Source organism: Phaseolus vulgaris, chromosome 1 (genome assembly GCF_051622355.1).
Source record: "Phaseolus vulgaris cultivar YP4 chromosome 1, ASM5162235v1, whole genome shotgun sequence".
Classification (NCBI taxonomy): domain Eukaryota; kingdom Viridiplantae; phylum Streptophyta; class Magnoliopsida; order Fabales; family Fabaceae; genus Phaseolus; species Phaseolus vulgaris.
Genome location: NC_143498.1, coordinates 39079566 through 39107448, shown reverse-complemented (window position 1 = coordinate 39107448; position 27883 = coordinate 39079566). Strand labels below are relative to the sequence as shown.

General features: G+C 39.6%; 1 protein-coding gene across 1 annotated transcript; it reads left to right on the top strand.

The window, feature by feature from the left end:
• Positions 1-744: 744 nt before the first annotated feature.
• On the top strand, positions 745-5804 carry LOC137813992 (triacylglycerol lipase SDP1). The gene is made up of 3 exons (XM_068616505.2): positions 745-2795; positions 3791-3934; positions 4614-5804. Exons 1-3 carry the CDS (start codon positions 1377-1379, stop codon positions 5574-5576), a joined length of 2526 nt encoding a protein of 841 aa, XP_068472606.1. The 5' UTR covers positions 745-1376; the 3' UTR covers positions 5577-5804.
• Positions 5805-27883: the final 22079 nt, after the last annotated feature.

The following is a 27883-nucleotide window of genomic DNA, read 5'->3' as shown; positions in this document are numbered from 1 at the left end:
AACTATACATATATTTTATACATTCTAGAGATATTAAAGCTAACTTATGTCGGAGTTAAAGATTTTCCAAAATCCTCTCGAACATTTATTATTGAGCATGTTCTACTTTGTACCTATAAAAGAGAGAAAAAAAAGTGAGATCTAAAAATCTTAAATATCATTAAATATCAATCTTAATAAAATTAATATAGAATAAAAAAATAAGGACCTGTAACCTGACTCAACTGAATACTATTTCTCCATTTAAGCTTACATTTTGTGAAGGCATATTACGGGGCACACTTGCATTAATTGCAAAATTTCTTCTTGCAATTAGGAGTAAAATTCATAGTAACAAAATTGGGTGAGTGATGCTGCTCTTCTCAAAGAAATTCACCAACACAAAACTCCAAAGAAGAAAGAGTAAGAAGCCCTTTGTATCAGCAGCAAGAGCTTCAAGATATGGGGTTGTAAAAAGATACGGGATATTTTGGTCTTTCACATACCCCTATGAGGTGCAGATGCAAGATATGGGGGTGCAGAAAGAAAAACCCCATTATCATTGGAGTTGTTAAACTACACATTTTTTGTTGAGTGGCTCGTTTTCTGCTGCTTTCTTATTCTTAGAAGGAAAATAAAGAGCATGTTTTTGTCGTTTGTTTTCAGTGTCTGAAACAAACTATAATTGGATCACGTTATTGTCCAATTACAAAGCTCCAACGCTTCAAGTTGCATCTTAAAAGCAAACCAAAATCATATTTTTCTGTGACATTTTCTTTTTTCCTTTATCTGAGTCAATTCTCTAACGAACCATAAATCTGGATGTTCATTCCACGTCATCATTTTCGTGACGAGGCTCCCTGTCACCCTATGGGGTATCTTATCCCCTCTTCCCAGATTCCAATGCCCCCTTATCCCACTTGCATCCCTTCCTAATTATAAGACCAATAATTTGTTACCCTTTTGGCTCTTCACTAAGATTTGTTTTAGAAATCAACGGTTTGGTTCCTTGGGTTTGATTAAAAATTTCATCTTTTTTATTCGAAAGATTTTTAGGCTTCTTGGGGTCGGAAGAAAAACAAGAACTTGTAGTACTGTTCATTTGCATAGTCTTTTCTATTTTAGTTTCCTTTTTATTTTGATTTGGTTTAAGTTAGGGATTATACGAGTTTTGGAGTTAAACACAGGACAAACACACACGTTTATCATTTTGTGAGATCCTAGTGAAGATTCTTTTCTTTGTAATCTTTTCATCAGCCTTGCCTTTTCACAATGTGTACTATTTGATTCTAACATCGAAGATACAGAGACTGGCTTTATTGTATATTATTAATACGTTGGTAGTTTTTAGTTTTGATTTATGAGAAAGATATTGTTTTTCTTTTGATCAAGGAAGAATGGATCACATTAGTAATGAGGCTAGGGTTTACGGTTTTCCAATCGGTCCTTCAGACATTCTTGGTAGATCAATTGCTTTCAGGGTTCTATTTTGTAAGTCCATGTCACACTTTAAGCACCAGATATTTCACGTGTTGTTAGATCTCTTCTATAGGTTTAGGGGGGGTTTGGCATCCTTTATATCATGGTTGCATCCTAGGAATCCTCAGGGGATACTGGCAATGATGACAATTATTGCTTTCTTGTTGAAACGATATACAAATGTGAAAGTAAGGGCTGAAATGGCATATAGGAGGAAGTTTTGGAGAAACATGATGAGATCTGCTTTGACCTATGAGGAGTGGGCTCATGCAGCTAAGATGCTTGATAAAGAGACAACAAAGATGAATGAATCAGACCTTTATGATGTGGAATTGGTGAGGAACAAGCTTCAAGAGCTCCGCCACCGTCGGCAAGAGGGATCTCTTAGAGATATATTTTTTTGTATGCGTGCCGATCTTGTTAGAAATTTAGGTAATATGTGTAATCCTGAACTACACAAGGGTAGGCTTCAGGTGCCCAAATTAATCAAGGAATACATTGATGAAGTAACGACTCAATTGAGAATGGTCTGTGATTCTGATTCAGAGGAACTATCATTGGAAGAAAAGCTTGCTTTCATGCATGAAACTAGGCATGCATTTGGGAGGACAGCTTTGCTGTTAAGTGGGGGTGCTTCTCTTGGAGCTTCTCATGTGGGTGTAGTTAAAACACTGGTAGAACATAAACTCTTGCCTAGGATAATTGCTGGTTCAAGCGTGGGATCTATTATGTGTGCCGTTGTTGCCACCAGGACTTGGCCTGAGCTTCAGAGCTTTTTTGAAGATTCATGGCACTCATTGCAATTTTTTGATCAAATGGGTGGGATTTTTACAGTTGTTAAGAGAGTCACGACATTTGGTGCTGTTCATGAGATCAGACAGTTGCAAATGATGTTGAGGCATCTAACAAGCAACCTTACATTTCAAGAAGCTTATGACATGACAGGTAGAATTCTTGGGATTACAGTTTGTTCCCCAAGGAAGCACGAACCACCTAGATGTCTTAACTACTTGACTTCACCCCATGTGGTTATATGGAGTGCAGTCACTGCTTCTTGTGCCTTTCCTGGCCTTTTTGAGGCTCAAGAATTGATGGCAAAGGATAGAAGTGGGGAAATTATTCCTTACCATCCTCCTTTTAACTTAGGTCCCGAAGAGGGCTCCACACCAGCGCGCCGTTGGAGGGATGGTAGCTTGGAGATTGATTTACCTATGATGCAGTTGAAAGAACTATTCAATGTCAATCATTTTATAGTTAGCCAGGCCAACCCTCATATTGCACCATTATTGAGATTGAAAGAATTTGTGCGGACTTACGGGGGCAACTTTGCTGCCAAGGTACATATTAATGGACTTGGATTTTTGTGCAAACACAATGTATGTTTATTGTCATGTGTATATTTTCTTCTTAAATGAGTTGTCACTTCTATAGTCCCCCGTTACCTGTTACCATTCCCCCTTCCCCTCCCCAAGCCCTGAGTTGATGTGTTAGATAGTTTATCACTGGTTGACTTACTTTCTAAACAGTTTGCTAAAAGTTTTATGGATGATTACTTCCTTGTTCTTATCATGCTGTTTATGCTGTAGGACCAGTTTGGTTTGAAAAAATATTTTATAGTTTCACTCTGTTTCCTGTTTTCAAAAAGTTTATATAGAAAAGAGAGCAATTTCTTATTGTTTTCTGTATCCTGTTTTCATTTCTGTTTTTACTTTTTCTTATATAAATTTTGGAAGAATAAGAAATATGTTGAGCAAAACATTCTCTCAGACTAATTTGACCCATTGGCTTTTCTATGCTTTATTCATGCATGTTATTTGGATGTTCTGTGCATGTCTCCTTCTGTCTCTGAAATATGATGCGTCGTGTACTTGTTATTTATTGATGGAGAAAATAACCTGTGGAGTTTTACTCCCTGAAAACTTGTAGGGGAAATCCATGCATATTTTTAATCACAATAAGAGATCATTGCTCACCTATTTGCAATATCACCCAATATTGTCGCATCATGCAATTGCATTTTTTAATTGAAGAATGTAGTTACAGGCTATGTTTGTAGCATAACCTATGCGTTGAAACAGTTGTAAAATTTCCCTCATTTCTGTTGGTTCCTCCTATTCGTTCCAGTGACAAAAATGCATTTTAGTCTGAATATTAGCAGCATATATAGGAATTTTTAATTTCAAAATATATACTGTGAAAATTAGGCATGAATAGGAAGTGGTTGTATTGTATGCTTTGCTAGTGGCCATTCATCATTTATAAGGCATCAAACTTGTTAACCACTCTTACTACATAATGATTGTATCAAATTAGGATGTTTTATTTTTTTCAGCTTGCCCATCTTGTGGAGATGGAGGTGAAACATAGGTGTAATCAAATACTGGAACTTGGTTTTCCATTAGGTGGACTTGCTAAGTTGTTTGCTCAAGACTGGGAAGGTGATGTGACTGTTGTTATGCCTGCAACTCTTGCTCAGGTATGTACCTACGAACATTAAAATATCGGCTAGATAATTAAGGAGAAAATAACTTCAGCTAGATACCAATTCAAATGAAAGTGCTAGGGGTTTCCAAGCCTTCGGTTACAAAATAGAGGAATATGTGACAAAATATGAACTTTGTAATGAAACCATGTCTTTTTCTTCTCCTCTGTTTTTTACATTTCTTTTTTTTTGTTTCCTTCTTTTGTACTGCACTCTGTTGTGGGAATCAAAAGACAATTGAACTACAACAACAACGTTGAAAAAGGTGAATGCACAAACGAATTTTATCATTCGAAGCATGCAGATGTTGCACAATATTGGGTGCTTAAAAGAATTGGGATTGGGATAGGTCATATTACATTAATGAGCTAGAGGCATGTTGGTAGTGTTTTAAAATGGTACTTCAATCCGTTGATTCCCACAACAGAGAGTGCAATACAAAAGAAGGAAATAGAGAAAATAGAGAGAAGATGTGGTTTTGTTACACATGGAGAGAACTGAACAGTGTGTGTGTGTATATATATATATATATACACATCATGGTAGCCATTACTCTTTCTCCAATAATACATTTTTACTAAAGGTTTAGGTTATTTATGCATCATTTACTAAAAGATGATTCTGTTAGTTAGTGATTAACTTGTACTCTTGTCTTGCTGGTGTTCTGTTCCAGTACACCAAAATTATACAGAACCCTTCTTATGGAGAGCTTCAAAAGGCAGCCAACCAAGGGAGAAGATGTACCTGGGAGAAACTTTCAGCCATTAAAGCAAATTGTGGCATTGAGCTTGCCCTTGATGAGTGTGTTGTGATTCTCAATCATATGAGAAGACTAAGGAGAATGGCTGAGAGAGCTGCTTCTGCTTCTCATGGTTTGTCAAGTACTGTCAGGTTTAGTGCTTCAAGAAGAATTCCTTCATGGAATTGCATTGCACGGGAGAATTCGACCGGTTCCCTTGAGGACCTTATTGATGTTGCTTCCTCATTGCACCAAAGCATTAGCAGTTCTAATGTGGCCAGTGGTAAAACTTGGAAGACCCACCGTGGCATACACGAAGGAAGTGACAGTGACTCTGAAAGTGTTGATTTGCACTCTTGGACAAGATCTGGTGGGCCTTTGATGAGAACTACTTCGGCAAATATGTTCATTGATTTTCTCCAAAACTTGGAAGTTGACACTGAACCAAATAAAGGCTTAGTGAGTCATGCTAACCCTAATGATTTTCAGTATCGTAACCCCAGGCTCACAACACTGGATAGGAACTCCGATAGCACAGAATCTGAGCAAAGGGAAATTGGCAACAGGGTGGTCAATGGGTCCCGCATACTGGTGACTGCAGGTGATTTTTTGCAGCCGGAAATGATCCATAATGGTATTGTGTTTAATGTTGTCAAGAAAGAAGACGTGACACCCTTAAACAGGAGTCATGATTTTGAAAATTTCACCAATGAGATTGCTGAATGTGTTCAAGATGAGTGTCCAGGGAAGGAGATGGATGCTGCTAGCTCAGCCTCTGAACATGGAGATGATGAATCCACTCCAGCTACGTCCTTTACTGCATCTCCAGATTATACTTCTGTGGACCGTCATTCGGGCACAGATTCAAGTATGAATGGGAGCATTGTTGATGGCTAGATTCAAGTACCTATTCTTTTCCAGTGGCTTTTCAATATTTTGTTCTTATTGCTCTCCCTGTCGTAAATAGTATTCATGATATGATGTGAATAGCTCCTCACCATTTGATTTACTCATAAATATAACGAAGATAAAGAAATTTTGTACAAAAATTTCTCGACCACATCCATGTCTTTGGTCACCCCTTCTCAGATGAATGAAACACGGTTTTTTTAGTTTCCTGTGACAGCTAGCTGTGTTAAAAGTTTAAGAAAGGCAAAAAGATTATATGACCTACGCTAACTCCATCTAGGGGTGTTTATCTAACACTGTTACCATACGTGAGTTTATTCAATTCAATTATGGTTGCATAAGAAATTATTTTTCAGTCTACAATAAACAGAAAGAGGAGGAAATAGATGCTACTTGCCCTGAAACTAGAATTTTAAAAAATAAAAAAATCAAACTTTCACGACCAAAATCAACTTCATAATCACAAATTTTCAGGCCCACGTTCAGATAAAATCAAACTCAACCAAAAGACCCACCCTGCACTCCCCTTCAAGCACAAGTTTCTTATTTATTTTTGTGGGTCATGTGTAAGCTTCTATGTTTAGTAAATTTCAAAATTGATGGGTTGGAGAAAAGAGTTGCTCAAATTATAAAAAGCTAGATCTGCACAAACAATGTGTAATAGTGAGATCTGCGTAAGACCTAAAGTACCTTATTCTTCTTTTTCACAAGTAATGCTACTAGGGGCAGTTACTACAAATGACTTATGAAATTATTCGTTTGTTTTATATTAATAAGTGAAGATGATTAAGTTTAAATTAGTCCAATCATAAGCATATGTTACAGAGTGTAAAATGGATTTTGAGCTTTGAACTTAGACCAAAAATGCTCAAATAACTGAATAAATCAAGTGAGGACAAACTTTTGAAGGTGTTGTGAATATGGGGAAACATAAATGTGGACCATCATCACTCACAACAGAAGTGTGTCGCAATGTCTCTGCTTTAATTTATTGCATGACAGTATATGCAAGGATTTCCTTTTGGTTTATTAAGCGAGAGAGGTACATAAAATAGAGTCTTATCCTTAAACCAAAGTCCTCATACTAATATTCCATTAGCTGTAAACGTGTTATTCTCCCGTGGGAATGTTTGAAAAAGTAATGCATGAAAATCCTTATTGTTTTGTTCCTTTATTGCATGAAATAAAAACCCTTCAATCAATCATGCCACAATCACATCCATTACAACTCGGATCTTTCATTACAGCTGAGATTACATAGCAGCTCCCATAAAATTATATTCAAATCTACACTTTCTAAGATGTAATACTTGGTCTAATATTTTTACCAAGATTTTCAAACTTCATCATATTCTATAAGATAGACCATTATCTTAAATGCAGGCTGAGCTTTTTCATTTTTTGTAAATAGTTGCAAGTACATTGTATTATTGCGTCAATTCTATCCTCTTAACAGCTAAAGACTCAAGTTCACAGGTCATCATCATATAGAAATTTTATACCACAAAAAGTATGGCGGTCATGATGCTTAAATACTCAATGAAATAGATTAATTGATTTAATATCAACGAGCAGACACCTAATATGATATTTTCGAGTTCTACAAAGTATTTTAGTTGCAAACATATAAAAAAGGCTATATTTGATATAAGTCTATGTAGATATGTAGATATATAGACTTATATGAAAATAAATGATACTTGTCAACATGTCTCAATCAAAGACTTGTAAACTATCTAAATCAACCGGGCTCAATCAAAGAGTTCAATTCTTCGACATATTGACCAAACAATACGAACCGTCTATTAAATATTTCGGTTACATATATTAATTATTCATGGGTCAACGTCATGATAATGTCCTAATTAAAAATCTTAAACAGGAATCAAACCGTTAAATAAGTCATTATCATGGATTAATGAGGAGGTTGAGCTTGGATAAGGTCCTTAATAACAAACTCACAACTAAACAATATAAATAGGTGACTTGGAGACAAGTAAATATTAGATTCAACAACATTTATGACTCATTAATACCTTCTACTTATTTGAGCATCAGAGTGCTCTTTGCCATTTGTCCAGAAGACTGAGAGGACAAAAGGAGTGTGTTGGGTACAATTGTATAGGAACATCGTAATTGGGGTTGTACTTGAGCTTACATTGCCTCCGGCGGAGACCCTTAATCTCGCCTTGGAGTCGTTCTTCTTCGACCAACATGTTGGAAATAAGCTCTTTCGATACCTTTTTCTAAGCGCCACACTACAAATGAGCCTCGGTTAGAGTTCTCAATTGCCCACTAGAGAAGTATTGGCATAAGAGTGGCCCGAAGAGAATGACGCGAGTCAGCCAACTTCTTCTTCATTGGCTAAACCTCATAAGGCGATACTCCCTTATCGACCTCCTCTCCTAACCTTTGCATAACAAAATGGCTAGGGTAGAGAATTCTATCGCAATGTAATCTAGTGAGCTTGGAGGGGTTGACCGAAACAATTCCAATTCTGGGTCGTTCAAGTTGAAGGAGAGTGTCTTCGACAACCTTAAGTTGGTGCAAAAAAAATACCCATTGGAAAGGGAGTTGAGGAATCTCCTAACCCCTGCCAACTCCTCTTTGGTGAACGAGTTGTTGGGAAAATCAAAACTAATTTTCCCTCTTTAGTGTAGATACAAAATGGACATTTGCAGAAGCAATAAGAAAATAATAGAAAATAGAGCAAATAGAATAATGACACAAGAGAATTTTTAACGTGGGAAAACTTCATCAACTTGAGAAGTAAAACGCACGAGACCTAGTCCAGAAAATGTCTTCAGTATGAAAGTAGGATTACAATAACTGTTTCTCTCACTCTTTGAGGATAACACTCAATCTCACCCAACAAGGATGGAATACAAAGTCTCTCTAGCATCCCACTAGGATTTCTAATCTCACCCAAGAAGGATGGAATACAAAGTCTTTCTAGCATCTCACTAAGATTTCTAATCTCACCCAAGAAGGATGTTATATAAAGTCTCTCTAGCATCTCACTAGGATTTATAATCTCACTCAAGAAGGATGGAATACAAAGTCTCTCTAGCATCTCAGTAGGATTTATAATCTCACCACTATGGTGAATATTTATTCTCTCCTTTCTCTCTATGTTGCTTTTCTCACTTACTTGTTTTTCTCTTCCCAAAAGTTTCCTTTATACAGAGAATGAGAGGAAGGCTTCTTCATAAAGAAATTAATGCTCATTACATTTTCAAGAGAGAGTTACAATTCCAAAAAACTTTCGAATAGCCATCATTGAATATATTCAATGGATCAGTTACCAATATTCATTGGTCATGGTCTCCCATTAAATTAAGGAGGGATCCCTAACAATTCTCCCCCTTCTTGACTTAATTGATGGGTATTAATAATTTAGCTCCCCATAATAATGTTACCAATATTCATTGGTCATTGTCTCCCATTAAATTAAGGAGGGATCCCCAACAATTCTCCCCCTTCTTGAATTAATTAAGGGGTTTCAATAATTCAACTCCCCCACAACAGTATGTTAGCTTCTTAGCTGAAATTGCCTTGGTCATCATGTCAGACCAATTGTCATCTATATGAACCTTCTCTAACTGTAACGCTTCATCCTCCAAAGCATTTTGTATCCAATGATAACGATAATCAATGTGCTTTGTCCGAGAATGAAATGTAGGATTCTTAACTAGGTGGATTGCACTTTGGTTGTCACATGGAGAACATGTCTTTCTTGAACATGACCCAATTCATGCAAGAGATTTTTCATATATTTTACCTCTTTGCCAGCTTCAGATGCGACACTGTACTCTACTTCAGTTGTTGATAAAGCAACACATCTTTGTAACTTGGATTGCCAAGATACAACTCCCCCTGCAAAAGTAGTTAAGCATCCTGATGTGGATTTTCTGGAATCTGCATCTCCAACCATGTCTACATTTGTGTATCCTACCAACATAGGATCTTCATTACCAAAACATGAACATCTTTCGGTAGTTCCCCTCAAATATCTCAATATCCACTTCACTGCATTCCAGTGCTCTTCGCCAGAATGGGACAAGAATTGACTCACAACACCAACTGCATGGGCAATATCTGGTCTGGTGCAAATCATGGCATACATTAGGCTTCCTACCACAGAAGAATAAGGCACTCTGCTCATCTCTTTCTTTTCTTCTTCATTAGTCGGACATTGCATTGTGCTTAGCTTGAAGTGTTCGGGAAGTGGAACACTGACAAGTTTTGCCTTATCCATGTTGAATCTCTTGAGAGCTTTCTCAATGTACTTCTCTTGTGATAGCCATATCAACTTCTTGGAGCAATCTTTGATCACCTTCATCCCAACGATTTTTTTTGCAAGATCCAAGTCTTTCATGAGTAATGACTCCCTCCATCTTGTATTAGAACCAAGCTCTGATACCACTGTTGGGAAAATCAGAACTAATTTTCCCTCTTTGGTGTAGATACAAAATGGACATTTGCAGAAGCAATAAGAAAATAATAGAAAATAGAGAAAATAGAATAATGACACAGAGAATTTTTAACGTGGGAAAACTTCATAAACATGAGAAGTAAAATCCACGAGACCTAGTCCAGAAAATGTCTCCAGTATGAAAGTAGGATTACAATATTTGTTTCTCTCACTCTGTGAGGATAACACTCAATCTCACCCAACAAGGATGGAATACAAAGTCTCTCTAGTATCTCACTAGGATTTCTAATCTCACTCAAGAAGGATGGAATACAAAGTCTCTCTAGCATCTCACTACGATTTCTAATCTCACCTAAGAAGGATGGAATACAAAGTCTCTCTAACATCTCACTAGGATTTATAATCTCACATTATGGTGGTTATCTATTCTCTCATTTCTCTCTATGTTGTTCTTCTCACTTAATTGTTTTTTTCTTCCTCAGAAGTTCCCTTTACATAGAGAATGAGACGAAGACTTCTTCATAAATAAATTATTGCTCATTACATTTTCAAGAGAGAGTTACAATTCCAAAAAACTTTGGAATGACCATCATTGAATATATTCAGTGGATCAATTACCAATATTAATTGGTCATGGTCTCCCATTTAATTAAGGAGGGATCCCCAACACGGGTAGAGGAGCGCGAACGACGCGAAGAATTTTCCTTTCTCTTATGCCTCTTTTGGATGCCGAGAGACGGATGATTTTGGGGATATAAATCAGGAAATCGAGTAGGGGTCAACACCTCTCCAACCACTCAACCCTTCTTGGGCCCTCCCTCTTGCTTCTTCTGGCAGAGATTCTAAAAGTACACCTTCCCTTTAGGATCAATGGACACCAATATTCCTGCATTAGAAGAAAAAATTCAATGAAGTTAAAATTTACTAACAAAAATAACAACTACCAAAAACTATCCATAGCATTTAAGTCATCCCCAGGACGTGGAGATAAGTAAACACGTAAGAGGTTCCAAGTGGGAGTTTTGAGGGAAGTTGATCAAGGACCAAAAGCGTCTCCAAATCCTCGATATTCATCTGGACCGAGGCTACGAGTTATACCTCAATGGATCCCTTTCCTAATAGAACAGGAACTTCGACACCTTGTCATTATAGAAGTATTTTCTTTTGCCACGCTCTACAAGGACCTTGAAAAATCGTCCCTTGAAGTTTTAGTAGGACGACAAAAAAGGAGCAAGCAAGCTAAACTTCGATTGGCTAATTAATGAAAGCCAACCCACTCGCTTGTCTAGCCAGGTACTACAAAAATGAAAGAACACTTGAGGAGTCGACCTCAAGTTTAGTGCCTCGCACAGTAGTCAAAAGCTTGGAGGGATGCCTAACTGTTGGGGTGAAGTTGGGTCGGCACCACGTTTAACACCTGAAGCACCCCCATTGTGAATTCATTAAAGGGGAACCACATGTTCACATCAGTCAATAAACTCGTGTAAAAATAAAAGAAATCCTCGGATGCCCCCTCACAACCATGGTATAAGTTTTTTATACTTTAAATACTTAATTTAGATAAATCAATTTACTTTTTAAAATTTTAAATTTTGAATCAGGATATGATCATTTAATTTTTTTTATAAAAGTTTTCATGTTAGGCATCATTATGCAATTTGACATCTCAACTAGACTGACACCTCAAGTAACAACAATCATCTGCTATCACATGACAAAAGTTTTATTAAAAAAAAAAGAAAATACAAAAAAATGGAGGGACTAGACCAAAACCCATATGTTAATAAAAACTATATACAGGTAGACTATACCTATTCATAAGGAATTCTAAGAACAGACTAGATTGAAGCCTATTATACCAATGAAATGATTCTCTATGAATAAATCCTAAATTGGCCAACTTATTAGCACACGCATTCCCTTCACAAAAAATGAGTAACTCTAAACCTGATTTTCCATAGTAATTAAGACAAGTATTTTATCGATTACGAAGCATCCACGAAACATTAGTCATAACACTAAATGCAACACAAACCAAGGCAGAATCATATTTAAGCCATTTTTTATCTTCCTACATAGCATGTATAAATCCATAAAACACAACAACCATAGTAGTCTGAATTTAAAAATAGTAGAGAAAACACTAATAAACTCCCCCATACTCCCACAAAAAATTCCTCCACAAGTAGCAAGACCAGGATATCCCTTAGCAGCCCCATCGATGTTAATTTTAACACAACCTGGTGAAGGGAACTCTCATCTATCAGGAAAAGGACGAAGAACTTTACCATTACGAGTATTAATACCAAAAAACTTAAGCATGTTGAAGCTTTAGACGAATTTCCGACTTGACAAGTTATATCTTTAATTACCGAAATTCCTCATATACCAAATCATCCAAATAGAAAAAGTTATCACAACAAGCTTAATCAATTTAACCAAAGGACTACCATCACTCTTAATAAAAGAAAGAAGATCATCCTTATTAGAGAAATGAGAAGTAAGAAAAATCTGTTGAACCCAACTCCAAATATGCAAAGCATTAGAACATTCAAAAAAATAAATATTGAATAGATTCCTCGTGCTTTTCACAAAACGTGCACATAGAACATATATTGAAACCTTTATTCTGAATATGTTGATATGTAGGAAGCCACCCATGAAAAAATTTCCAGAGTTTTGGATGGTGAAATATATTTGGACCAAATGAATTTACCCCAACCACCGGGAATTCCTACTTCCAAGAAAAAAGTCCTAGTCGATAGTGAAACGAGGAAACTCATCTAGAATCCAATTAGGAAGATCCTGTTCCCCCCTAACCATGATATGATTAAAAAATGAGGCATCTACTGTAAAGATAAGGGAATATTCCAATCACAACCTGTCCAAAACTGAGAGACTGTATCCGGAATGCTAGCAACATCAAATAACCCTGCAATATTTGCTAAAGAAGTAGTAGAACACCATTTATTATTCAAAAAATTAATAAAAGAACTTGTACCAACAGCAAAGAAGTATGATCAAGTATAGCAGAATAAAACTGTTTAATTCCGGACCAAATGGATGGGGATCTATAAACCATTCTAAACTTGTATTTTGATTTAAAAACCCTGACTTTCGGGAGAAAAGACCAAGGTTTGCTGCTATAAGCAAAGTTCCAAGCAAGCTTAAGAAGATACACGTTATTTTCATGATGAAGGTTAATGATCTTCAAACCTCCATTCTCAAGAGGAGAACAAATCTTAGCCCAATTAACCGTAGTTATACCTTTTTTCATAATATCACTAGTCCAAATAAAATTTCTATACCACTGCTCAACTTGTTTAAGAAGGGAAACAAGCCATTTATACATATTAAAGCTATAAGCTAGAAATTCAGTAATCACCGTATTAACCAACTGAATCTGACTCATCATGCTAAGAGATTTACCTTTCCAAGATGCTAGCTTCAATTTAAATAAGTAAACAAACATGACTACAAGAAAGAAAACATTAAATTTTGGTGACAAATCTTGCAAAATTATCCATGGTGAAAAAGATACTCTTAGAATTATTAACATATTAACCCAAAAAATGTCCATATAGTTTAAGAAAAACACTCAAATTTCTAAGAGACTTATTATTCGCCCTACACAAAAACAAATATCTCATCAACATATAAAATATGATAGGGAGTGACATAACCCTACGAACTAGCCATATTAGAATGTTATTATCATTCACAAGCTTAGAGATACCTCTACTAAGAACTTCATTTGCAAGACAAAAAAGTAAAAGAGAAAATGGATCTCCTTGTCTAACACCTTTACTACAAGGAAAAAAACCCACCAAACTACCATTTATCCTGATAGAAAGCATAGCTGAACGGAGAATTGTACTAATCCAACCGACAAATAAGGGATGAAAACCAAAACATGTCAAAACTAGTAATAAGAACTTCAAAATCAGAGTGTCAAATGCTTTATGAATATCAAATTTGTAAGCCACATTACCTCCTCTAACCTTTTTAGAAATCATGTTAATAGCTTTAGAAGCAATACCAATACAATCTTGAATTTGTCTACCCTGCACAAACCCATATTGATTAGTAGAAATGATTCTAGTGTTGAACAAGATGCTTTGATGTCTCCAAATCCATGTGGAAAGCTTGAAGACCTTGTTGATGGGTGTGTGTGTGTTGTCTAGTAGTTTTTAACTTGTTTATTCATTCTTTAAGATGATCCAAGTTCATTTGAATCTTAATCTTTTTGAAAAGATGGGTTTTCTAAAAGGGTGTGAAATTTCAACCTGTTGAAATTTCGAATCAACCTGTTGTGTGACACTTAGTGGTTTTTAAAATGGTTTGGAAAAACTTAGCTTTGTTTTGACTTTTTTTATCAAACAGAATCAATCAGTTGTTTCGATAAATCAACTGGTTGTTTTTATGAAAACCATAACAAGAAATTTATTTCAATCGATTGTTTTGGAAAACAACAGGTTGTTTTCATAACAAAATTTTGTTTTGTGTTTGAAATGATTCCAACTGCTTTTGGTTTTTGATTTAACTAGTTTGACCAATTCATTGAGGTTATATAAAGGTTTTTTAACACTCTTTTGTATTAACTAAGAACAAGAGATTATCAAAAACGATTTTAAATATTTCAAAAGCTTTGGATCATCTCAAGTGTGTGGAATAAGATAGGGTTTTGTACTTCTAAACCTTAAGCTTTGTATTACCCAAATGTATTTTATTCCTCTTCTTCTTTGAACACTGTATTTCTGTATTAGAGTGTAAGGTAGTTTTAGAAAGGAAATTTCTGGAAACTGTGTTGCCAAAGAGTGGTATGTGTTCTTGAGGGGTTCAAGATCATCATTCTTGGTGTGTGTTTTGTAATCTAGGTTTGATTACGTAGTGAATTCTCAGTGGTGAGCTGAAGATTGGATGTAGCTCTTAGTTAAGAGTGAACCAGTATAAACATCTTCTGTGATTCTCTTTATCTTTCTCTCATAAATTGTTTTAACTTTTTTTAAATTTCTTATGGTATAAACAACTGGTTGTTTAGTGAAAACAACAAATTGATTTTCTGGAAATAAAATTAAAACATAAATTTTATTGAGTTGAACAGATAATCAATTGGTTGATTTTTCAGAGCTTTGGACTTTACCTTCATACTTTGCGAAGTTCTTTAAAAAATAATTCTCCCCCTCTTGTTTAGGCCTCTAATTCTAACATCTAACCGCCACAATGGCAAGCTTATCCGCAAGTATTTTGGAAATAATCTTAAATTTGAAATTAGCAACAACAATCGGCTTGTAATCTTTAATGGATTCAACACCCTGAATCTTAGGAATAAGAGATACCACATCACTGTTCATTCCAGGAAGAACCCATTTTTATTTAAAAAACTGATGAACAACTTTGCAAACATTTGTCCCAATACTTTTTCAACAAGAATGATAGAAAACAACACCAAAACTATCAGGACCAGGAGCACTATTACCTTTAAGATTAAAAACAACAATCTTGATTTTTCCAAATAATCAGAGCATTTAATCAACATCATATTCTCCTAAAAGGAAACCAGCTCAAGAATATAAGTACCGATAAAATCTTCCATATTACCTGTATCCTGATCATTAGAAACAAACTCAACTTAAAGATTTTTATAAAAATCCAAAATATGATCCTCAATTAGTTGAGGATCCTCATTAACCTCATTATCAATTCGTAGACGACGAATCCCACTAGAATTATTTCTCCTCTTAACCACAACATGGAAAAAACCATTATTTGTGTTCCCATCCTTAAACTAGTGCATCATGGCCCTTTCTTTCCAAAACAAATATTGACAGTGAAGAGCATGATCAAGCTCCTCCTTAGCAATCTTTTCTTGACAAAGAAGTCCATCAATATCAAACAAACTAGTAGTCTCTAAAGTTTATTGAATACCAAGGAGGAGATCCTGCTTAAGAAGCACTACATTGTGAACATTATTACCAAAAAAACTTTTATTTCAGACTCAAAGCTCATTTTTCAACCTTTTTAACTTATGTTGCAAAATAAACATAGGACAACCAACAACCGTATTAGCCTAAGAATCATGAATAAGCTTCATACATGAACTATCCTGAAACCACATAGAAAAGAAACGAAAATTTCTAACTTTCCTTAAACAATTACTAGCAAGACTAGCAAGAATAGGGGAGTGGTTATAACAATTTTTAACAAGAACCTCATAAGTACAATAATCTCATTCATCTAGGCACACTCCATTACATAAAACCCTATCCAGTTTTCTATGAATTCTATGTAACTCTCTCCTCCCATTACACCAAGTATAACAAGGTTCAGTAAAAGGCATATAAGTAATAGTATTATTTCAATCAAGGAATTCATTACAAGAAACCTGATTAGGAGTCACCTCCCCTTTGCAGCCATCAAACGAGAGTACAACATTAAAATCTCCCAAAATACACAAAGATACTTTGAAAAACTAAGATCTCCACAGTACACCAAGATCCTTTGAAAAACTAAGATCTCCAAAATACACCAAGATCCTTTGAAAAACTAAGATCTCCAAAATACACCAAGATCCTTTGAAAAACTAAATAAATTAAACAACATTTCCATAGTTTTGTGGTTTGCCAGTCCTCTAACGTTCCAAAAAAAAAGAAGAGACCTTCATTGCGACTTTTTGGATAGAACTACCTTAGCAATTTTCCTTGGATTTACCAGTCCCCTTAGGTAGTCTCCCTTGTTTTCTAGTAGTGCGAACAATTTCCGCCCCAATATCACTGGCATTCTCCTCCATCTCACTAGGATCTGCCCAAAATTTGGAGACGACCTGATTTTCAACATTTATGTTCAGAATTAATATCAACAATGGCAGACGAAATAATTGGCGTACTAGTATTAGGACCACCTCTCGCATTTGTAATTTTCAAACCATCAAGAGATGAAAAGTGATTTTTCAAAATGTATCATGACCCGAGGCATCCTCGAGAGGAGGCATATATGCAAAATCATCCTCACCTTCATTTGTTTTATTGGAGTCAAGTTGACCCAAGAGTGACCCTACATTAGTCTCGTTAGGAACATCAGTTATGTTACCAATAGGGCCTTCCACAAGTGTCGACTACAAATCTTTCTTCTGATACTCTTTATGTTGTTTAGGAACCACGGGTTCCCCACAACCTTCCCCTGTTTTAGTTCACCAGGAATTTTCTTCTAAGAAGACTTATGTTGAGATTCAGTAACACAACCCTGAGCATGAATCACGCAACACTGAGCAAGTTCAGGCCCAATCATCTTACAATGAGAGCAAAAAGGAGGGAGTTATTCATATTCCACGTTGGCTATAAATGCAAACCCTGAATGTTCAATCAAGAGTTGATTTGGAAGGAAGGACAAAAGATCAATATCCATCAGCACTCTAGCAAACAAATCCTTATTTTTTTTTTCATGGTATGACCATCCAAAGTCAAAGGAGTACCAATGCCTTTAGAGATGGAAAATATCGCCCTTGGTCTCCATTATTCCAAAGGTAAACTTTAGATTCTAACCCAGGCCTGAGTTTTAGTAGTCTTCATAGTAGATGGAACAAAGTATTTTGTCCAGGCAAACAATCACAAGAAACCAGGAGATAACTGTCATGAACCCATCCCGAGAACAACTGCATGTCTTCTAAAGAAGAGAACTCAAACTCATAAAAACCCTTCCTAAGAGGGATTACTTTCCATAGTCCAATAGCCTTCCACACAAGCTGCAACTTTTTAGTTAAATCACGGTGTGTGAGAGGTTTTCCTATGTCCAAGGCCTAAGCAAAGGTTTTCCTATGTCCTGTCATAGCAACCGCTTTCTTAATGGGAACCACTTCATTCTCTTTCAAACAACCCCATATGATAATTTAATTTATATTTTCAAAAATTTAATATAAAAAATTAGTTAATTTTAAATATATAATGTGAGAAAATATGTGTGAGTGTGAATGCGTGTGCGTATGTTGTGTATGTGTGTCTCTACGAATGGGTGTGTATGTAAAAATGAGAGACTATTAAACATTTATTATTTTTAACTGTTTTAGGTAACCAGTTTTATAATTTTAAATAATTAAATTATTTTTATAATTTGCTTTTTATTGTTTTTATTTATATTAGATATTTTCTTATAAAAATGAATTACATTTAAAACACCATTGGGTTAAGATTTCAAGTGTTTCTTATTCGAGATTATGTACTTTCGTACCCACATTCAAATATGTTTTTATCCTAAATATTAAATAAATAATTTTATACAAAAATAAAATAAAAATATAACATAGAAAAAAATGATATTATCTAGATTCAATGTAAAAAGGACACATTTTCTTTTATTTAATGTCAAATTTCAAGTAAATTATAATTGCATGAATATTAAAATAGATTACTAGATAATAATTGTATAAATGTCAACTAATTATAGAAAAGAGTAAATAATACAAATAATTGAAATCTTATGATAATTATAACATTTATTATTTTTGCAAAATTATTAGAAGAAAAGTACAGGAATTAAGGAAATTGATGGATATCAAACAAGTTGAACTATTGAAGAGAATGAAAACTTGTATAATGAAAGAATAATTCTTCAAATAAAACGAAATAATGAACCATAGAGAAAAAAAAAAAGATAGGAATTCTAGGTTACTTAATAAAATGATGGTTTATACAATTGAATACTTGAAATTGATAGACAAACATTCTCTCATGTAAAAAAAAAAAAAAAACAAATAAAACTATTAAAAAGGAGGAGAATGATAAAATGTGTGTCCAAAGGCATACAATACATCATTTGAAGAAAACTCTACAAATGAATATAAAAGTTGTAATTAGAATTACAATAAAAGAAAATTACCTTAAATTTGATTAAATTTGAATAAACTTGGTGGATATCGAATGAGTCAAACAATTAAGATAAAAAAAAAACTTGTATGTCAAAAGAAAAAAAATTCAAATAAAATAAAACAAAAAGCTACAAAAACTAATAAGTATATTTTTTTTTAAATTATTTGATAAACTAAAAATTGTTTGATAAACTAAATGCTTAATCAGATTCACTATAGAGCGTCTACCACACAAACAAAGAACGATAACAACGATAACAGAGAAAACAACAAATATAGGTTGTAAAAGGTAAATGGTAACATGAACAACAAGAAAGAATCATACATAGAAATTAATGTTGCTCAATTAAAGTGTTAATGAACTTAATCTATGTCCATAGGATAATTCACTAAACTCATATTATAATTTCACAATTTCTTTCACACAACAAACTCTCACTTAAGTACAACTCATGTGAAGCACATGTAGACTAAAGAGCAAGACACATGAACAATGCTTCTCATTATTGAACTACAAAGTCCTTTAGATAGTTTCACCAGACGACTCAGGTCTCAGTAGACGTTAAGAGACTAGACGGTCTACTAAGACCATCTGCCAAATATGAAACTACATATCAAACATTGGACAATCTAACACGATTAGAAGATCTAGGAACCTTTATACAAGATTTTAATCTTCACAAATCTCCTTGGTTTAGCACAAATCTTCTCAATTAGAGTCGCTATCTACCACTAAGCCCATTATAGGCTTAATCACCAATTAACTATATCAAATCCAAGCGATGAAAGAAATTATTTCCTTTCAAAGTTACAAAATCATCGTGTGAACCGACTGTCCTATTAGTAAGGTGTTGAGGAAACCCGAATTGGCAGGTCGAATGATCAGATGGTCGATAGAATTGTTTGAGTCTGGAATCAAGTATGAACCTAGAGGGCCTATAAAGTCACAAAATCTAGCTGACTTTACTTCAGAACTACAAGACAACTTGGAGCCGGAAGCAACATGGATTTTATATGTAGATGGATCTTCCAGCAAAAGCGGAGGAGGAGCAAGGGTTGTCCTTGAAAGGTCGGGAAGCCTCTGCATAGAGAAATCATTACATTTTGGCTTCAAAGCATCAAACAACCAAGCTGAGTTTGAAGAGCTCATAGCTGGTTTGTTGTTAGCCAAAGATATGGGAGCCCGAAAAGTCGAGTGTAAGACAGACTCACAGTTGATAGTTGGTCACATAAATGAGAAGTACCAAGTGAAGGACCCGTTGCTTCTAAAGTATTATCACCGAGTGATGGACATCATGGCAAGATTCGAAAGCGCTACTGTATATCACATAAAACGAGAAGATAACTCTCGAGCTAACATGTTATCAAAACTGGCCAATAATAAGTAGAAAGACCGACATGACACCGTCATACGATAAACCTTGTTTGCTCCGTCGGTTGTAATTGAGGAATGCATGGCAACAGGCAGAGAGGATGTCGATTGGATTTATGAGATTAAGAGTGTGCTGGAAGACCAGGAAGTCGAGAAGGAGTGCAACGATCTCGCTATGAGAAAAATTCCCTCTCGTTTTGTATTAGTAGGTAATGATCTATACAAAAGAGGATATTCTACTCCGCTGCTTAAATGTGTATCAAAAGTCGAGGCCGAATACATATTAAAAGAACTACACCATGGTGCATGTGGAATACACTCGGGAGCACAAACAATGGCAAAAAGAGTACTTAGGGTTGGGTATTATTGGCCTACTTTGAGGGCTAATTGTGTTGATTTCGTAAAACGGTGCCAAAATTGCCAGGAACACGGCCCCTTCATACACCTTCACCCTTGTGATTTGTAAAACATCAATTCTCCATGGACGTTTACCTTGTGGGGAATAGATATAGTCGGCCCTTTCCCACCAGCAACAGGGCAAAGAAAATTTTTGCTAGTGGCAGTAGACTATTTCCTTAAGTGGATTGAAGCAGAATCTCTTGCGAAGATCACTACTGGGCAGATTCAAAGCTTTGTTTGGAAAAATATAGTATGCCGATTCGGCATCCCTCACACCGTCATCACTGATAATGGAAGGCAATTTACAGACCGAAAGCTTGCTGAGTTCTATGACAGTCTCGGTGTCCGACACAAAACAAGCTCGATAGAACATCCATAGACTAACGGACAAGTTGAGTTCGCAAACAAGGTCATTTTAACATGGCTGAACAAGAGATTGGGTAGTGCGAAGGGAAGGTGGATAGAAGATCTCCCTGAAGTCCTTTGGGACTGTAGGTGCACTCCGCACTCAGCTACAGGGGAAACTCCTTATAATCTTACATATGGAACAAATGTCATGTTACCAGTTGAGGTCGGAGAGCCGACTATTCGACGAGAACTTGATAATCTCAAACTCAATGAAGAATACTTGAAAACTGAGTTAGATCTACTTCAAGAAATGCGCGACAAAGAAAAAGTACGAGAAAAAGCATGTAAGCAGAGAGCAGCTAGAAGATACAACTCTAAAAGTATCGAGAATGAGAGGGGAAGCTCGCAAGTCGTCAGTGTTCCGTCCGGTTGACCGGGACGTCTTCGTGCGCGACCTCAACTGTCAGCTAGGTACTCCTCCCACTGATTGCCTGTGGATTCCTGCAAAAAAGAGGACAAAGAGGCGCCCTAGCGGCCGTTTGCACTCCGACGCTCAAGTCAGCCAGCAAGAAACACCAAAACTGTTCACCTCCGTCTCTGAGCACCGCGTGTGGCACTCTGAAGGTGGTAAGAAATAATTGTGTATTGTCTGTGTTCTCTCCCTCAGACAAAAATATTCCCCAGTCCCTTGTTCGTAACCTTGAAGCACAAGCAAGCAACTAGAAAGTTCTGGTAAATTTGCCAAAAGTTCGAACCCCGTTTCCAACATTCTCCGCGCTATTTAAACTACCCAAGCATTTAAAGCGCCTTAAAGCGCTTTTAATCACAAACGTAACGCACTCATTAAAGCGTTTAATTAGAAAACGTAGCGCATTTAAGACGTTGAAACGCTTGGGAGCCCTTATAGTACCTGAATGCTCGAAACGGAAACTGTATTGAATGACTTTAATTACCTGGCACCTGACTAAAGGGTGTTTCTATTCTGACATGGCTGTCGTACACGTGGAGGGCCTCACGACGCCATGACCCCATCTGGGGGCGTTTCTACCCATCTGGGGACGTTTCTACGTGTGAGTCCTCCTGCTTGGGAGTGTTACTGCGCTAGGGGTGACTTTTTGGGTGCCAACTCATGCCCCCAATCATCTAGTCACTTACTTTGAGAGCGTATCTGCCTTCCTTTCGTACCCTGTACCCGGCTACCCTGGGTGTGACCTTCCTCTTGAGTCGTATCTGTCCCAAAGGCGTCTCTGGGGCGGCAGGGGTACTTCACAAGTCAGGCTGCCCTACACTGGTGCTATCACTATGGCCTTGAAGCCACCTTTTCCTTCTCTTTATCGCTGCCCCGGGTTATCGGGATCTGAGGCCTTCCCACGGCGTCGCTCCCTCCATGGTCTTCCCTACCCATGGGTATCGGGGAACCACACTGTGATTGCCTTGCTTTAGTACTGTTTGATCTGGCGACGCCCTGGTTAGGCGACGCCTTCACCTAGGCGACGCCTTGCCTTGGCGACGCCTCTTCTTGGCGATGCTGGCACTTGGCGTCTCTCCACCTAGGCGACGCCTTGCGTTGACTTTGACTCTCCAGTCGTTGACTTTGACGCTGACTTAGTCAACGCCCGGATATGGGACGGTACACAAGCCCCCAAGTCTTAAGCCGAAGACTTGTCTTCAGCGCAAAGACTAAAGCCTTGCCCACGTCGTCCACGTGGTATCCTGATGACGTGTCATTCCCTGCTGACTCAACAATTCTTCGAGTTACTGACGTGACACCTTCTGAACCACAGACGTGACACCTTCTGAACCCCAGGGGTGTTTTTAATGGCTGATTGGATCTCTTCTGAAATGATGATAATAACACCTTTTGGGGCTACCCTTGATCACGCGCCACGTGGCCCATCGCACGGCCAGCTTCCTGAGACCCTTGCGTTTCCCTTGGGTAATTGATCCTTTGACGCGTGGCACGCTCCCACGGCTCTTAGTTAGCGCCTCTTGAGTTGCGAAATGTAACGTTTAAGTTACTCCAAACCCCGCGCTCACCCTACTGTTACATTCATTCTCTCTGCATCTCCGCACTGTTCATCGCCAATAACCCTTTTTCTCTGCAATTGCGATTCTCTCCTCCCTGTGCTCTTCTACTGCCTTCACTCCGATAGCAAAGGTACGATTTCGAGTACTCACAACCTTTCCCTTTCGTCGCATTATATGATTTATTGAACTGCCTGGGACTGTTGTTATTCATGCCTTACTGTGTTTCTCCACTTCTCCTTCCTCCTCTGGGTTTTCTCGCGTGGGTGATGTTTCCTGGGGGCTCTCTCCCCTTCCTGCCATGGCTACACTTGCTAAACCCTTTTTCCTCTCTTTCTCCAGCTATTTATTTACACCATGACGCGCGCGAACGCGGAGCCTGATTCCTCCCCCACGACCCCCAAGTCCAACTACAAAGCCTTCTACCCATGGGCCCCCGACAAGCTCCTGAGCGAATGCACCAGCCTGACTTCCTTCCAGGACCTGGAAGCTCATCGTGGGGACCCCCACTTGTACAACTTTTACGCCTTCTGCCGCACACACGATGCCCACATATCCGTCCGTCCCGGCAGGCTTGGAGAACCTGTTTGTTTGGACGACAGACCTAGAAAGGGGAAACCCTTCTTCTTCATGTACCAGACCGTGTTCAAACGCGTTGGAGTACGTCTCCCGTTCACCCCCTTTGAACGGGAACTTCTCACTGAAATCAATACTGCCCCCGCCCAGCTCCATCCCAACAACTGGGCATTCGTGAGGGGGTTTCAAATTCTTTGCGAACACCTGGGTATCCCCCCTTCTGTAGATGTCTTCCTGCATTTCTTTGAGGTGAAAAAGCAGGGGAAAAGCTTCTGGGTAAGCTTTTCCGGGATCGCGGGCAGGATCCTCCTCTCCCTCTTCCAAAATTCTTACAAGAACTGGAAAGGGAAGTTCTTCAGGGTGTGCAGCGCCAAGCACGATCCCGCAGCTTTGGATGGCTTCCCCCTTTACTAGACGGAGCGCCCTAAACTGCTCAGGGCCAAAACCCTGGAAGAGCTGTCTCCCGCCGACAGGGAGGTTAGCAAAGCCTTGGCCGGGTTGGGGATCGTTTTTGATACCTTGAAGCTTGTTGCTAGCGAGTACAATGCTCACACCCTGACCACCTACTTTGGTAAGGGGACTCTCCCCTCAGCCTTCTTGTTGTGAACACCCCGCTACTTGATGTTGTTCCCCCAGACTATTCTACTCGTTTTATATTGTGCCCTGTTACTTGCATCTCACGCCTCTATATGTATTGTAATAGCTGCTTTGGTCCTAATTTCTGCTGCTTGGTCTGTTCTGTAGGATCGGTGATGGGCGCTTCTAAGAGAATGATGCTGGCAAAAGCAATGAAGGAGGCTCGCGCCGCCAAGGCGGGCGCCTCCTCCACCCCTGCTGCCGATCCGGTTCCCCCACCGACTCTGTCACCGCCGCCTCCGATCACCGCCGAAGCTCCCTTTAGTTCACCTCCATCATCTCCACATAGCCCCGCAGCACTTCAGACTCCCCGCTCTCCTCTACCCATCGCCGTTGTTCCCCTAGCTGCGGCCTCGTCACCGGCTCCAACCCCCCTTGACAAAGGGAAACGAGTCTTGGAGATTCTATCAGATGATGAGGACTCAGAAGGCGTGGCATCCTTCAAGAGAAGAAAATCTGCGCGAGTTCCTCTCTTGGTAGAGGTGTCGCCCCAAGGAGGGAACCCCTTCATGGACAACCCCCCAAGTGCGACCTCACTCCCTCCCATGACACTCCAAGAGGAAGGGGGCGAAGGCGCCGAATCTGCCCCGCCTCCGCTGCCGGCAGAAGCCATTGCTTCCCCTGCTTCCGTCGCTGCCGTCCCCGATTTCATCGCCATCCCTCCTCCGATTATGCATCTAATGAGGGGCTTCAGTGGCGGGACTTTGCCAGAGGGCACCGATAGGAAGGAAGGCATGCCTTTCTACTTGGGGGCCTTCTTGGCGGTGGCCCTTGAATGGCGCGCCCAAGCCAGGAACGCAGTCCTGCAAGCTCAAACTCTCCAGGCCTTGGAAACAAAGGCGACTACTCTGGAGGAGGAAATGAGGACCCTGGGACGCCAGAACGAAACCTACCAAACCTCTCTGAAGCAAGCGCAAGAGTCCAAAGCAGAAACTGAGAGGCAACTGGCAGAGGCATTGGAGCTCCAGGCTGGCTTTTATGCTCGGGAAGTCGCCCTCCAAGTCCAGGTAACGGGCCTTCAGGAATTGGTCAAAACTGATGCAGAAGTTCAAAAGGACCTGAAGGACCGTTGCCATGAGCAGGCTGACAAGATGGAGCGGATGGAGGGGGAAATGGCCACCCAGGCCAAAGCTATGGACCTTCTCCAGGTTGACTACGACAAACTACAGGTCGAGGTCAGTCGGCCCCGCGTGGAGAAGGAGGCTCTGGAGAAGCAGGTGACCTCTAGGGATGCCGCCGTTGAGGAGCTAGAGAAGGACAAAAAGGCCCTCATCCAGGAGATGGCGGGTACTTTCGAGGAGGGGTTCCAAGAGACTCTGACCCAGGCGTCCTGCGAGAACCCTGGCATCAATATTTCGAACTGCGACCCCACACACCATGTTGTCGACGGGAAGGTCGTGCCCATGGACTTGGATGACTGAACCGCTGTCTCTCACCCGCCACCTTCACCTTCAAGCTTAATTCCTTTATACTTTACCTTTACTTTTGACTTTCTCTGTTAAGCTTGTAATTCTTTGAACCATTCGTACTCTTGCTACAAATTTGGGTGTTCGTATGATTGCTTTTGTGCCTTCGCGGTATAAAATTCTGCTTATGTGATCTTATCATCGTTCTTTGCCTTCGCGTGCTTCGGTTGTTTTGTTTGTATTATACTCGCTTCTTTCGCTTCGTTGGGGGGCCTTGTATGACCGGGAAAGGTCGCGTGCCAACCCTCACGCCCATGGAGAGGCTCACCTAGTGACGCCGTATCGTCCACGGGGTGTCTCTAACACCAAAACAGTTCTTTCCTTGAACTTTAGCACCCGGCGCCCACGCCTAAGGAGAGGCCTGCTACAACAGCGTCGTATCGTCCTCGAGTGTCTAAAACGCCGAGTGCTTTGGGGGGGGGGGGGGGGTCGTTCCCTCTATGGTCTTTCCTTCCCATAGGTATCGGGGAACACCCTGCCAGCGATTCGCCGGTGTTTGGCGGTCTTATCTCTCTCCACAGTCTTTCCTACCCGTGGGTATCGGGGAGGCGACGCCAGCGACTAACTCTGCCCCCTTCAACTTCGTCTCCCTCCACAGTCTTTCCTACCTGTGGGTATCGGGGAGGCGACCCTGTTGATATTTGGGTTGGCGACGCCCGCGACGTCTCACGCTGGCATCGCCCTTCACATCCTTCTGGGCAACGCCTCGGGCGTTACCTTTGCTTCGACATTGACTTTGATTCTTGCAAAAGGGCTCAAGGTTTTGTCCGTGCCATCCACGTGGCGCTTCTTGTATGGCTGATGGGACGTTCCGTCACTCGACTTGATCCACGTGGCGCTGCTTGTATGGAGGATGGGACATTCAGTCATTCCACTGAGTCCTGACTCCCGCTGCGCCCCTGACCCACTTTCGACGGCGCATCGTACCACTGGATACTCTGTCGATACAACGTTCTCTGATTTTAACCAGCGGTGCCAGGGTCATCCTTTCATCTTCTGCAACGTGGATCAATCGTGCAGTGCCTCCATTCGCGTCGTTTGGCGCTCTAACCGCTTTATTTAACTCTTCAAACTCTGAAACGATCCTCATCATTTTCTCACTCTTCATAACCTACTTACGTTCTTTCTTCTTGCACCCTTTTCTTTCTCACGAAGGGTTGTTCCAGCCTTCGCTCCCCTCGCTCAACCCTTGTATTTCCGGCAGTCCCTACACCCTTGACTATCCTTGATCTTGTTACAGGATGTCTTCTCATGCTGCTTCCTCCAGGGTCAATCCCAAGGACTTGTACCCTTGGGCTTCGAGTGAACTTCTTGACGAGTGTTCATGCTTACTCTCTACCAGGGCCATAAGGGAGCACAAAGGGGATTCGTGTTCCTATGACCATCGGGCCTTTGCGAGGAGGCATGACGACGACATCGTTGTGCTCCCTTGCACTCTAGGGGAGCCAGTATGTGAAGACGAACGGGCCAACGACGGGGTCCACCAGGTGGTGTTCAAGACCATCGGAGTGCGCTTACCCTTCTCCTGGTTCGAGAAGAAACTGCTGACGGAGATCAACGTTGCTCCGGCCCAGTTATATCCCAACAGCTGGGACTTTGTCAAAGCCTTCGACATTCTCTTCGGGTTTCTGGGTTGTGCACCCTCGGTTGACCTCTTTCTTCACTTCTTTGAGGTGAAGAGGCAGAGACACAACCTCTGGGTAACTCTCAGTAATGTACCCGGGAGAGTTCTCTTCACACCCTTCCAAAGCTCGTTCACCGGGTGGAAAGGCCGGTTCTTCAAGATCTGCCGTACTGACCTTGTTCCCGACGCTCTGGATGGGTTTCCGCTGTACTGGGTGAGAGAGGAGAGGGCCCTCCCAAACCCCTCAAGAAGCTGGCTCCAAGTGATCAAATAGCTTGCCGGATTCTTGCTGAGGCGGGAGGTTTTGACTCTGCTACTTTGATCAGCCTGGAGTTCAACGCTGGGACTCTCGAAAAGTACATAGGTAAGAGTCGCTGCCCTAGAAACTCCGGCCTTTGTTGTTTTCTGTACGTGCATGTCTTGCCTCATGGTATCTCTGACACATTTATCTCCTTTGGTGCAGGTTCGAAAATAAACCAAGAAAGGAGGACACGACTTACTCGAGCTCTGCGGGCTGGGAAAGGGGCTTCGCCTTCCTCCAGTGCTGATTCTGA